Raw genomic sequence first — 14444 nt, 5'->3', positions numbered from 1 at the left:
CTTGGAGTCACGGGCCTTGCAAAGGACTATGCTGGTATTCGGCTCTATCGCCATAGAGATTGCGGCTCCCGGGGCGGCGTCCAACCGTCCCTCCCCGACTAGCGCAGTCGGCTCTGAGCTAATGATCGGAGCGGACACCTAAGCGGCACTCTGGGCGCTGTCCGGCGGCAGAGTTAGATCATGCCCATCGGGACAGTGCGGCACGCTCGGCCGTGGCTCGAATCCGTCGAAGATCAAGTCCTCACGGATGTCGGCCGTGTAATTTAAGCTTCCAAACCTGACCTGATGGCCAGGGGCATAGCTTTCGATCTACTCCAGATGGTCAAGCGAGTTGGCCCGCAGTGCGAAGCCGCCGAATAAGAAGATCTATCCGAGGAGAAAGGTCTCACCCTGGACCGCGTCGTGGTTGATGATCGAAGAAGCCATCGGGCCTAAAGGTGACGACACAGAGGAACTCTCAATGAAAGCACCAATGTCGGTGTCAAAACCGGCGGATCTCGGGTAGGGGGTCTCGAACTGTGCGTCTAGGCGGATGGTAACAGGAGACAAGGGACACGATGTTTTTACCCAGGTTTGGGCCCTCTCGATGGAGGTAAAACTCTACTCCTGCTTGATTAATATTGATGATATGGGTAGTACAAGAGTGGATCTACCACGAGATCAGAGAGGCTAAACCCTAGAAGCTAGCCTATGTATGATTGTTGTTCGTCCTACGGACTAAAACTCTCCGGTTTATATAGACACCGGAGAGGGCTAGGGTTACACAGAGTCGGTTACAATGGGAGGAGATCTTCATATCATATCGCCAAGCTTGCCTTCCACGCCAAGGAAAGTCCCATCCGGACACGGGACGGAGTCTTCAATCTTGTATCTTCATAGTCCGGGAGTCCGGCCAAAGGTCATAGTCCGGCCATCCGGACACCCCCTAATCCGGGACTCCCTCAACGGTCATTAAGGATGGCCCTTGGAGGAAGGAGGGGATGCGGACAATATGTGAATGAAGATGGTGACTTGCATTCGTAAGGTGGCCTCGAAGGAGTTTGGAGTGTCCAAGGGAAGTGGAAGTGAAGCTAAAGATACCTAGTGGTGGAATGATGATGTATAGACGACTATTAAGGAGAAGAATTGTTGCAGACGCCTATATCTGGATAGGAGTGTAGACAACATAGAGAAGTACAAGATGGCGAAGAATGTCGTAAAGCAAGCTGTCAGTGAAGCAAGGGATCGGGCGTATGAGGACCTCTACCAGTGGTTAGACACGAAGGAAGGCGAAAGGGACATCCATAAGATGGCCAAGATCTGAAAGAGGAAGATGAGCTAATGTGGACCTGGTCAAATTCATCAAGGACGGAGCAGACCAACTCTTGTTGAAGGACAAGGAGATTAAGCATATAGCGGGAGTACTTCGACAAGCTGTTCAATGGGGAGAGTGAGAGTTCTACCATTGAACTCGACGACTCCTTTGATGATACCCATGAACGTTTTGTGCAATGAATCCAAGAGTCTGGGGTCAAGGAGGCTTTAAAAATGATGAAAGGAGGCAAGGTGATGGGGCCTAATTGTATCCCCATTGAGGTGTGGAGAGGCCTCGGGAACACAACGATAGTATGGCTAACCAAACTCTTCAACCTCATTTTTTGGGAAAATAAGATGTCAGGAAAATGGAGACAGAGTATATTAATACCAATCTTCAAGAACAAGGGGTATATTCAGAATTGTACTAATTATTATGGAATTAAGCTGATGAACCATACAATGAAGCTATGGAAGAGAGTCAATGAGCACTGCTTAAGAAGAATGACAAGCGTGACAAAAATCAGTTTGGTTTCATGCCTAGGAGATCGACCATGGAAGCCATTTTCTTGGTACGACAACTTATGCAGAGATACAAGGAGCAAAAGAAGGACCTACGTATGGTGTTCATTGACTTGGAGACAACCTATAATAAGATACCGTGGGATTTCATGTGGTGGGCCATGGAGAAACACAAAGTGCCAGCAAAATACATTACCCTCATCAAGGACATGTATGATGATATTGTGACAAGTGTTCGAACAAGTGATGGCAACACTGATGACTCCCCGGTTAAAATAGACAACACCAGGGGTCGCTTTGAACCCTTATCTTTTTTACTTTGGTGATGGATGAGGTCACAAGGAGATATCTCATGGTGCATGCTCTTTGTGAATGATGTGATGCTAGTAGATGATAATTAGACGGGGGTCAATAAGAAGTTAAGAGTTATGGAGACAAATCTTGGAATCTAAAGGTTTTAGGTTTAGTAGAACTAAAACTGAGTACATGAGGTGAGGTTTCAATACTACTAGGCATGAGGAGGAGGAGGTTAGTCTTGATGGGCAGGTGGTGCCCTAGAAGGACACCTTTCGATATTTGAGGTCAATGTTGTGGAAGGATGGGGGTATTGATGAAGATGTGAACCATTGAATCAAAGTCGAATGGATGAAGTGGCGGTAAGCTTCTGGCATTCTCTGTGACAAGAGAGCGCCACAAGAAGCTAAAAGGCAAGTTCTATAAGACGACAGTTCGACCAACAATGTTGTATGGCGCTGAGTATTGGCCGATTAAAAGGCGCCATGTTCAACAGTTAGGTGTGACTGAATGTGTGGCCACACGAGGAAGGACCGAGTCCGAAATGATGATATTCGAGATAGAGTTGTGGTAGCATCGATTGAAGAGAAGTTTGTACAACATCGTCTGAGATGGTTTGGGCTTATTCAGTGCAGGCCTTAGCGGATGGGTAAAACGTGCTGCTAATGTCAAAAGAGGTCGGGTAGACCGAACTTGACATGGGAGGAGTCTGTAAAGAGATATGAAGGATTGGAGTATCACTAACGAACTAGCCATGGACATGGATGCGCAGAAGCTTGCTATCCATGTGTCAGAATCATGAGTTGGTCGCGAAATCTTATGGATTTCACCTCTAGCCTACCCCAACTTTTTTGAAACTAAAGGCTTGCTTTCTTGTTCTTCTTCTTCTTGTTGTTGCTGCTAATGCAAAAGTACTCAATTAATGTGCTCATTTTTTAAAAGAAAATTTATGTTTACTAATGCATTAATTACGATGCATGCATGCGTACCGATGAATAACCAAAAATATTTACATCCATTGACGAGTTTTCTTTTAATCCTTGCATGAAACGATTTAATACACCTCGAAATCTAAACATATGATGGGAAGCAATAGAAACGAGACTTATAAAACATAAAAACAAATTTTTTTTGAGATAAACCCTATAAACCGGATGGAAAGTAGCACATACGTATCTAGACAAATTTAACACAAATGACCGTGCGGGATTTAGGTTGATGGAGGCCTTTGGAGAGTTGGAAGAGATAGACAAGGATGAGGTCGCGGAGAAAAAGATGAAAGCTTATGTCAAAATGTACAATAAGCAGCTTTTCGCATGCGGCCGTGGTGATCCGTGCTTTATGGGCATCGATGGAAAGGAGATGGACTTGACTAAGATGACTTCATCCGACGTCCTAAGTTGCTCTTTGCTTGATAATGCTAGTTCACGATTCTTGTATGGAGAAATGGTGGCGAGTCTCATAGAGGATGAAATCTTTTCAACGAGTCGTCTTGGTTGCACACGAATTGTGTCTAGCGGTTTTGGGCCTCGGTGCTCTTGTGCATGGCTTAGACGATGTCTAAACACTTCCCTGAAAATTGTTTTAAAAAACCTAGAGTTTTCTTGTCTTCAGTTTTTGTACTTCTGTTTTCGGCCGGTTATACTCAATTAACCGAGCAATTCCTGCCCTTGCCTCCGCAAGTTCCTCGAAAAACTATATGAGTACTCTGTAATACACAAACTTCATAAGACTGCAAATCACCTCTCTCGATTTCCTCCTGTATTACAGCACGCCACAAACTGGCTGCCTTTTTGGCTTCTAAAAGCACGTACTACTAATTCAACATTCATGGTTCTCTTTTAAAGGCCAACTGTTTTTTTTAAATCCACCAAATTAATTTCAGCTAAACAAGGTTGAAACTCAATATTTGCCGAGGGACTATAATGTTGTTCACATTTGCATGTTAGCGAATTTCAAAATAAAATAAATAGAGTTCCAATCAAGAATTCGTGGCAAGTACGTCGGGCATAGAATTGAGATATGGTGCAGACAAATCTCAGTACTAATGAGGTCAATGTATACAATTCAAAATTGCTGCGGTTTGCAGTAAGGAGATATACACTCCACATCTTGTGAGTAGGGCAAAGCAAGGAGCAGATGACTAGTACTCAAAAAAAAAATTGAGGGATGGTAGTAGTACTCAATTACCATCAATTCATTTCTGGCAATCCAGCCGAACTAGCAATAACCACTAACCATCCAGCCTAACTGCAGTTAAACACCGGAGATTTTGTAATGCAGCAGACAGAACAGCAGGTTCAACCGTTGGCTGGTTTCACATTTGTACACCATAAATATGGATATCAGAATAAGCAATGAGGCATTGAACTGACAAAATACGTACAGGTTAGCACTAAACCGCTAATACGGGAACAATTAATAAGTAGGGTTCACGTCCTAAAAGAAGGAATTAGATTGATCATCGTTCTCCTTGTCCATGCTTCTTCTAGTGCCTCGACCCTTGAGAGTTAAACCGTTCAACCTCTTTGAGGTAACAGAAACCTCGGAGCCAGCGGTGCTTTGAACATCTATTGAAGAGAATGCCCCCCTGCTGTAATTGTGTGTATCAGCAGAACCTTGTCTTTGAAGTGGTGGCTTGTGAGTGCTAGAAGAACCACTCAGCCTTGCCTTGGCTGATTTGGTCAAGCCCATATAGCTCGGTGCACCACCCTGGCCACAGTCAGATCTCCTTTCTGATGTCGCGAAATGGTTGCCGGTCATCTGAGTGACTGAAGATGTTGACGGAGCACTCTCGTCGCATACCGCGATTACCGAAGGAGGCTTTGCTGACACCCTAGTTGTGACATTGTTTCTTCTGATCTTGACTGAGCTTGCTTCAGAAAGCTTTGAGCTGACCTCGTTCATTTCGTCAATACTCTCTGAACAACGTGAGTTGGTCTGTTCGCTATGTGATTGCTCCATAAGGCGACTCTCCCAAGGTTTTGTTGCCATCCACCCGTCCAAATAGCTCCACTGATTGCTCCTGTTAGTCCCATGATTCTTGAGAGAAACAGCAGGAGAGCTAGGTCTTCCATTGTGGTTTGAGTTCCGCTGCAAAAAGAAACACGACATCATGTCAAACAGGATGAAGAACTTGTTTTTCTCTCTAAAAAAAATGTCAAACAGGATGAAGATCTTGTTTATATGCCCAGACTATTCGAGCAGGATGTACCTGGTGAGAAAGAGCATACGCAATTGCTCTTTCTCTCTTGATTGCGCCCTCGCGTCTCATGTGTATCTTTGATCTGACATCATCCACAGTTCCTTGGCTATCACACCATCCTGTCTGCAATGTGAACAGTGGCAGCCAAACATGGAGACATCAGCAGGATCATCCAATACTCTCTTATCGTTTGCAGCAGCATCGTATGATTATTAAGATAATAGGATTGTGGAGGACTATACACTGAAACAACACAAATTGGCAAGCCTGGCATGGCAAGAACAACTTTCAAAGATGCATTATTGGCAGCATCTCCCAAGGAAGGCACACCAAACAATGTCACTGCCCAGTGCGCACTATGATAACTCACTTGGACGATCATGGTCAATAGAAAACATTATCCCAAATCATTGCTTAAAATAAAGGGAGATAAATGTCCATATGGTCATATCAATCTTTCATCATGAAGAGGGCAATCCTACCGCAACCGCAGCAAGTCTCTGTCTAGTGAAAGTAACACATCACATTCGTTTCAGAAAAACAGAAAGTAGCACATCACATCAACTGATTAAGTATACAATACCTAATTTTACTTTCTGATAGTATGGTAATCTATTTGCACAAAGCAGACCAAGCATAGTGCATATATAAATATCATGCAATGCAACGAAGTAGTGGTATGCAACATAATTAATCCTTGAACCAAAGTAGTATATACCTCTGCTTCCTTGACGGGATCCGCGTGGCTGCTGTGGTCGTCGAGCGTATCCTGCGAGTCTCGGCCGTCAGCCGAGAGCCGCGTGCGCCGGTCCCTCGCCCGCGCTAGCACCCTGACGAGCGCTTGCATGCACTTGACCGTGACGGCCAGCTGCTTGCGCACACGGCGGCCGCGCACCAGCGCCTGCAGCCGCACGATCCCCCGGAGCGCCCTCAGCGCCCTCCTGGCCTGCACGAGTACCCAAAAGACACGCGACGCTGAAGAAGCTGAAACTTTGCGTGCGGAATCGGAGCGAGGGCGCGACGCGAGGCGAGCGAGCGACCTACCAGGAAGCCGCGGAAGGCGGTCTGGATGCGGACGGCCGCCCACTCCTGCCTGATGACGCGGAAGTCCTTGGGCGGCGCGCGCACCACGGCCGCGACGACGGAGCTGAGCGCGTCGGCGGCGGCGGAGGACGTCTCGGAGACCTCCGAGGCGGCCGCCGACGCGGCAGCCCTCTGCCCGCCCGACGAGCTCCGCCACAGGCGGCTCCACTTCCGGCCCTTCCCCCCGGCGTGCCTCTCCTTGTCCGCCGCCGGCTTGAGCCCGACCAGCGTCTTGATCCACTTCCCCGACGCGCCCATGGATCGATCCACGCTCCTCAGAGGCAATGCTCTCTCGCGTTCGTCTCTGGAACTGGTGAGAGGAGCGAGCGCTAGTCCGTGAATGGGGAAACGCGGCGGAACGGCCAAACGGGAGGATTTGACTTGTTGGGCGACGTGCGCTTAATTCGGTAACGGTTTACGAGGCTGTGCAGGGCGGGGCAGGGAGAGCCGTTCGGGCGGTTCAAATTTTGAAATGGAGGACGAGCCCGGAGCCGGGAAAGCGGCCCGGAGGAGACGGGCCCCACTCGTGGCCGTCTCGGACGCTGGCGCGGGGTCCCTCGCTGCGGAGCGCGACAAAGAGGCGCGGCATTTGCGGCGGACGCCGTCACGCGGACGCTTTCTGCAGGCGGCCGTGTCTGGGGCTTCGCGAAAGAAGGAAGGCTCGGGCGAGGGACGACGGGGCGGGGACGCTGCCGTGTGGGCCAGAGCGCCAGTGTTGGCCGGAGGTGCGTGTCGGGATCCGGACCGTTGGAGGAACGCCCGGCTCCTGAGTTTGAACTCGTGGCGGCATTTCTCTTCGTCGTTGCTTTCGCCTTTGCGAATGGCGACGACGAGGCGCGGCGCGCGTACGCAACTCGGAATCGTAGCCCGGGCGGGGGGTGCGGTGCGGGCCCGTGCGTTGCAATTTTGTTGTGGTAAACGTTTTTTCCTTTTTCTTTGAGTTTTTTATAGGGGCCTTTTTCTTCCCAAATGATGAAGCGCATTGAAGCCTGCGATCACGAGAAGCCGGTGGGAACACCCGACGCTCGCCACGACTGCGAAGGAGGATGGCACATCCGGTGATTGCTGCCATGCATGTCCACTTTCCTCGAGTTGATTATACAGAAGTACCACAATTGAGGCATTACATGCAGATTGGTACCACTGTTCGTAATTTTTACGTGTCAGTACCAAGTTTGGGACGAGTCGTCACAAAAAGATCTAAATCGCGTATAAATACGTATTGACAGTGTATCTGACCGAAGGGTCCCGCCTATCAGGTGCCTATGTGGCAGGTTTTTTGCAGGAAACCCCCTAGCTTCATATGTAATCACATAAATACCCACTATTTCGCAGGGAAAAGGCTTCTGAGAGGGTTTTTTTTGGTTCGTAAGTTTTCCATAGACTAGTTTGAAAGTTTCCGGCGAATTTAACAAACAAATAACAGAAACGAAAAATATAGCAAGCTAGGTTTCGAACCCGCGACCTGCCGTCCAAACGCTGCGCCCGCTAACCACAACGCCACAGCGACTGTGTTGGTGAAACCCAGGCGGTATGCTTAATAGACGAGAGACGCACAAGCCACTATCGAGGCCGGCCCACTAGTGTCCCTCAACCAAATTTCTTTCTGTTCTTTTTTTCTTTTAACGGGTTTTCCTGTTTCTTTCTTTTTTCTTTTTCCCTTGTTTTTTTTGCTGTTTTTGTTTCTGTTTATTTTATTTTATCCTTTATCCTTTTTTATTTTTGTACTTTGTTTTCAAGAAAATGTTTTGAAATCCCAAATTTTGATCATGATTTCGAAACTGTTCATGGTTTTAAAATTTTGTTCACATTTTGAAAAATGTGCTCATAATTAAAAAAAACAGTATAGATCACAAAAATGTTCAATGTGTATATAAATATAGTTCCGTGTATATCACAAAAATGTTCTAGGTGTAGCAAAAAGTTGTTCAACATACATTAAAAAATGTTCAATGTATATGTAAAAATGGTTCAGCGTATATCACAGAAAATGTTCAATGTGTATTTATTTATTGTTCAGTATATTTCACAAAAATTTTAATGTGTAATTAAAATTTGTTCATTGTACATTACAAAAATGTTCAAATTATATTAAAAAATGTACAACGGTCTAAATTTTGACTTCTTTTGTCTAGCGTTGCATTTAGTTCTTAAATGTTCGCGCGGCCAAAAATAACATTTGCACTCAATAGATCGACTGGCAAAGAACTGTTCCTTTCGATCGTCTGGTCTCGAGTTCGATTCCTCGATCCATCGTATTTTTTGTGGAATTTTAGTAACGACTCGGTATGACACAACGAGTGGGCTGACCCATTAAGAAAGTGCCCTGCGCAGCTCGTCTGTTTAAGGCCTCGCTAAGCCCAACTGCCGGCCAAACGTTTCGAACCGTTATAAAAGATATATCGCCTGCATACCGTCGTGGGTGAAACCCTGGCGTCTTGGCTAGCGCGCGTAGCTGCAGAACCGCAGATCGCGTGTTCGAATCCTACTGCCGCATGATTTTTCGTTTTATACTTTATTTGTTCAATATGCGGGAAACTTTCAAGCTAGTCCGTGAAAAACTTGCGAACGAAAAAAAATCCTCTCAGCAGCCTTTTTTACCGTGAAATAATGGGCATTTATGTGATTACATACAAAGTTAGGGGGTTTTTTGCAAAAAATCTGCCACAGGCCCGTCAGTCAGATACACTATCAATACGTATTTATACGTGATTTAGACCTTTTTGTAACGGCTAGCCCCAAACTTGGTACTGACATGTAAAAATTACGAAAAGTGGTACCAATCTGCATGTAATGCCCCAATTGTGATACTTCTGTGCAATTAACTCACTTTCGTCGGATCCAGGGACAGATGAGTGTCGAACGGTGAAATCCGCACCTTGTCTATGCTAAGAGCATCTCCAGCCGTTCGGCCCCCCAGGGCGCATAAAAATCGCCCCTGGAGGCGAGCCGGTGATTCTTTCGGCGCTGGGGGCGGTTTTGCGCCCAGTCATCGCCCCCAGCTCGCCCTCAGTCGTCGATTTTGGCCCACTTTTGAAGCCCCATTGCGGCGAAAAAGGCCCATATGGGCGAGAATAGGCTCATATTCGCCGTGGTTCGCCGTGGCTCGGCGTTCAATTATCAACATAAATATTTTTTTTATCACATATTTCATCACAAAAATTTCAAATACTTCCAACAAAATAGTACAACAACAAATAGTTCAATACAAATTATATAGTTCAACAAATAAAAACTCATATTTCATCACACGTCGCGCCCGGTGTCGCCCTTGAGCCTCCATAGGTGCTCTCTCAGATCTTGCTGCAGTTGATGATGCACCTGTGAGTCTCGGATCTCCTGACGCATACTGAGATAGGCAGTCCAGGTTGCCGGTAGCTGGAGATCAACTTGGGCAAGAGGACCCTGCCGGTGGTATGGTTCAGTGTCAAACACTGGCTCTTCCTGCTCGCTCTCAATGATCATGTTATGCAAGATGACACAGCAGGTCATGATCTCCCACATTTGATCTTTCGACCAGGTCTGAGCGGGGTACCGGACAACAGCAAATCAAGATTGGAGCACACCAAATGCCCGCTCGACATCCTTCCTGCAAGCCTCCTGAATCTTCGCAAACTAGGCGTTCTTGCCTCCAGGCACAGGGTTTTTGATGGTCTTGACAAATGTCGACCATCTCGGATAGATGCCATCAGCTAGATAGTACCCCTTGTTGTACTGTCGCCCATTGATCTCGAAGTTCACCGGAGGAGAATGACCTTCAACAAGCTTGGCAAAGACAGGAGAGCACTGCAACACGTTCATGTCATTGTGAGTTCCTGGCATACCAAAGAAGGAGTGCCAAATCCAGAGGTCCTGTGTGGCCACCGCCTCAAGTACCACACTGCAACCGCCTTTGGCGCCTTTGTACATCCCCTGCCAAGCAAATGGGCAATTCTTCCATTTCTAATGCATGTAGTCGATGCTTTCAAGCATCCCAAGAAATCCTCTTGTTGCATTCTGTGCTACGATCCGAGCAGTGTCTTCCGCATTGGGTGTTCCGACAGAACTTGTAGAAACACTCTATGCTGGTGGACTCGGCCATGCGTCCATAGTCGTCCTGTGAGTCACCGGGAGCTCCGTATGCAAGCATCCTCATTGTTGCCGTGCATTTCTGAATGGAGGTGAATCCAAGTTTGCCGGTGCAATCCATCTTGCATTTGAAGTAGTTGTCGAACTCCCGGATGGAATTCACAATCCGGAGGAAAAGCTTTCTGCTCATCCGATAACAGCGCCGAAATGTTCTGTCGTCGTGAAGTGGAGCATCGGCGAAGTAGTCGGAGTAGAGCATGTAGTAGCCTTCGAGACGATGCCGGTTCTTTGCTTTCACCCGCCCCTGCGCCGAGCCACCTCGCCGCGGCTTTTCATTGCTCGCCAGCAGCTGGGCGAGGGCGGCGAGCACCATGAGATGCTCTTCTTCCTGGACGTCGGCCTCGGCTTCCTCCTCCAGCAACACGGCGAGCACTTCCTTGTCATCCGAGTCCATCGCCGAGGCAGGCAAATCGCCGAACACCTTGCGCGCGGTGGGCGTGCACCCACCGCTAAACTGCCCCTCCGCGGCCGGAAACGGCGGCCGAAAACGCCCAGCTAGTGTTGGAGGGGCTATCGCGGCGAACCTCTGCTATTTTTCCAACGGGGAATGGCTATCTACCGGTGAAGGGCGGCGGGGCGGCGCCAGGATATACCTAGTTGCGGCCGAGAGCACGGGGGGTGGGAGGCGAGTCGGGGAAGATAATCTTGACTTTTCACCCGACGGCGTGGGCCAGCCACGCTTTTCCCTTGCGCCGGAGCCCCCAAGCGCCCCCCAGCGCGCCCTTCTCATCTACTACTAGTACTAGAGAACCGTTTGTGTCGATTGGCACACATCCCAACTGCATCCTGAAAATTAAGTAAACTATTTAAAAGATTTTTTTCTCAACTGTTTGCTAATGATTATGCTCATACTGTGTTTCTATTTGAGATAACAAATTCATACAAGAACTAAAAAATCTCATAAAAGTGTGTTGAATCATAGGTGAGCTTTAGGCCCATATGAACAATGATTCATGGTTAATCTTGAGGCCCATGTATCATATGGTAGATGGTGAGAAGTTTAGTCTCACCTTGCTAGTTGAGGAGAATTGAGACCCTTTTATAAGGGGTGCTCTACCATTTGTCATTGGGAGCTTGGTAAGAGGAGTGATACACGTGCACTCCTCATCCTCCGTCGCCCGCCTCGCCACGCGCGCGTGCCGTGGGTTGCGGGAATGAGCCGAGCCGATGCTTATTTGTGTCTCGACATGACTGCTCCCGATCCGTCCCCAACTTCGTCCGCCTCTGCTTCCACTACTTCCCTTGCATCGACACCATGGTCGCCGCCGCCGCCGCCAAGAAGGTGGAAAAGTGCTAATATTTCCAACAACCCAAAAACCTTATTTTAGGCACTTTTTTATTCAAGGCTTTGCTGCTACTCTGAAACCGGAAGTTTACCGGGACGCATTTTAAGCATTGGCAGACAAGGACCACCTTGTGGCTCACATCGATGAACATGTTCTGGGTTAGTGGTGGGCCCCCCACAAAAATGATTGCTCCTGAGCAGTAGAAGACGTTTAGGGAGGCAACCACAATCTTTGTGGGAGCAGTTCTGAGTGTGACTGGAGACACGTTGGTTGACGCATATATTCATATGCGGGTTGCCAAAAACTTGTGGGATGCGCTCGAAGTCAAATTCGGCGCAACCGATGCTGGCAGTGAGCTGTATGCCATGGAGCAGTTCCATGATTACAGGATGGCTGGTAACCATCTTGTATTGGACCAGGCTCATGAAATACAGTGCATTGCTAAGGAGCTGGAGCTCGTGAAGTGTGAGTTATTGAACAAGTTTGTCGCGGGTTGCATTATTGCAAAACTCCCTCCTAGTTGGAGGAACTTTGCTACTTCTCTCAAGCACTTGAGACGTGAGTTCTCTGTTGAGGATGTCATCGGTCATCTCAGTGTTGAGCAGAACTCGAGAGCAAAGGACTCACATGTGAAAGGGGCAGAGGGTTCTTCTAGCGCCAATGTGGTGCAGAAGAACTTCCATAAGTTCAAAGGAAAGAACTTTGTCTAGCAGAATACTACCTTTAAGAAGAAGGGTAAGAAGAAAGACAAAAAAAATAGATGGCTGCTTTACTTGTGGTTCAGAGGAACATTGGGCAAACAAGTGCCCAAACAAGTACAAGAAGCTAGGACAGGACACCAAGTCTGTCAATGTCACTCTGAGCAACAATGACGCGGCATTTGGGTATGGTAATCTATTTACCATACTTTCAGTTTGTCAGTCCACCAATTGGTGGGTTGAAACTGGGGCCAATATTCATGTGTGTGTTGATGTGTCTTTGTTTTCTTCCTACCAGGTTGCGCGAGATTGTTTCGTCCTGATGGGGAATGGCTCGCATGCTTCTATTCATGGTGTTGGCATGATCTGAAGTTTACTTCGGGAAAGATCATGCAACTGAAGAACATGCAGCATGTCCCCGCCATCAAGAAAAATCTCGTTAGTGGCTCCCTTCTATGTAAATAAGGATTTAAGTTAGTATTTGAGTCTAACAAAGTATTCGTATCTCGCTATGGACTATTTGTTGGAAAATGATGTGATTGTGGTGGTTTGTTCCGCCTTTCCCTAGAGGATTTTTGTAATAAAGTCGTGAACCAAATTCATTCTAATGTGAACGAATCTAAGGTTTGGCATTCACGTATTTCTCACATAAATTTTGGTTGTATGACGCGGCTAGGTAAGATGGATTTAATCCCGAGTTTCACTTTAGCCAAAGGCTCTAAGTGCCATGCGTGTGTGCAAGCTAAACAACCTCGTAAGCCTCACAAGCTTGCGAAGGAGAGAAACCTAGCACCGTTAGAGCTCATACATTCAGATCTCTATGAGATGAATGGTGTGTTAACTAAAGGTGAAAAGAAATACTTCATGACTCTGATTGATGATTCCACTAGATTCTGCTATGTGTATTTCTTAAATACTAAGAATGAGGCTCTACACTACTTTAAAGTCTATAAGGCCGAAGTTGACAACTAACTTGAGAAGAAATAAAACAAGTCTGGTCTGATCATGGTGGAGAGTACTTTTCTAATGAGTTTGATTTGTTCTATGCAGAACATGGTATTACTCATGAGAGAACGCCTCCCTACTCATCCCAGTTAAACGGGATTGCCGAACGGAAAAACCATACTCTAACTGATTTGGTTGACGCCATGTTAGATACATCGGGTTTATCCAAGGCATGGTGGGGGAGGCTGTATTGACATCATGTCATGTCCTGAATAAAGTTCCCACAAAGAATAATGAGACTACTCCCCATGAGCAATGGGAAAAGAAAAGAACTACACTCTCTTACTTACACACTTGGGGCTGTTTGGCGAAAGTCAACGTGCCGATAACCAAAAAGCGCAAGTTGGGACCAATGACAATGGATTGCATTTTTCTTGGCTATGCTAGCATATCGTTGGCTATAGATTTCTAGTGGTGAAATCTGATGTACACGACGTGAAGGTCGGTATGATCATGGAGTCTAGGGATGCTACATTCTTTGAGGATATTTTCCCCATGAGAGATGTGTAAAGCACTTCTAGACTGGAATCTTATAAAACTTCTGAACCAACCATTCCGATGGAATATTATGAACATAAAATTGATGAGAGTTCCACGGAGGATGAGGAGGAAGCTCCTGTTAGGGGCAAGAGACAAAGGACTGCAAAGTTTTTTGGTGATGATTTCCTCGTGTACCCCGTGGATGATGACACTCCCAGTTCCATTTCAGAAGCTTATGCATCTCCGGATGCTGACTACTGGAAGGATGCGGTCCGTAGCGAGATGGATTCCATCTTGGCTAACGGAACATGGGAGATCAGTTGTCGTCCTTATGGTTGTCAACCATTGGAATGTAAGTAGGTGTTCAAGAAGAAGCTTAGGCCCGATGGTACTATTCAGAAGTACAAGGCTAGGCTTGTGGCCAAGGGTTATACCCCGAAAGAAGAAGAG

The 14444-nt window shown here is 47.0% G+C and overlaps 1 protein-coding gene across 1 annotated transcript; it reads right to left on the bottom strand.

The window, feature by feature from the left end:
* Positions 1-4271: 4271 nt before the first annotated feature.
* LOC119276571 (protein IQ-DOMAIN 1-like) lies at positions 4272-6863 on the bottom strand. The gene is made up of 4 exons (XM_037557673.1): positions 6359-6863; positions 6033-6260; positions 5324-5437; positions 4272-5202 (listed from the first exon to the last, which is right to left on the bottom strand). The coding sequence occupies exons 1-4, from the start codon at positions 6653-6655 to the stop codon at positions 4549-4551; spliced, it is 1293 nt and encodes a 430-aa protein (XP_037413570.1). The 5' UTR covers positions 6656-6863; the 3' UTR covers positions 4272-4548.
* Between the last annotated feature and the right edge of the window lie 7581 nt (positions 6864-14444).

Source organism: Triticum dicoccoides, chromosome 3B, assembly GCF_002162155.2.
Source record: "Triticum dicoccoides isolate Atlit2015 ecotype Zavitan chromosome 3B, WEW_v2.0, whole genome shotgun sequence".
In the NCBI taxonomy this organism is placed as follows: Eukaryota; Viridiplantae; Streptophyta; class Magnoliopsida; order Poales; family Poaceae; genus Triticum; species Triticum dicoccoides.
Note: the sequence above shows the minus strand (reverse complement) of the source record. Positions and strands in the feature narration are given on the sequence as shown.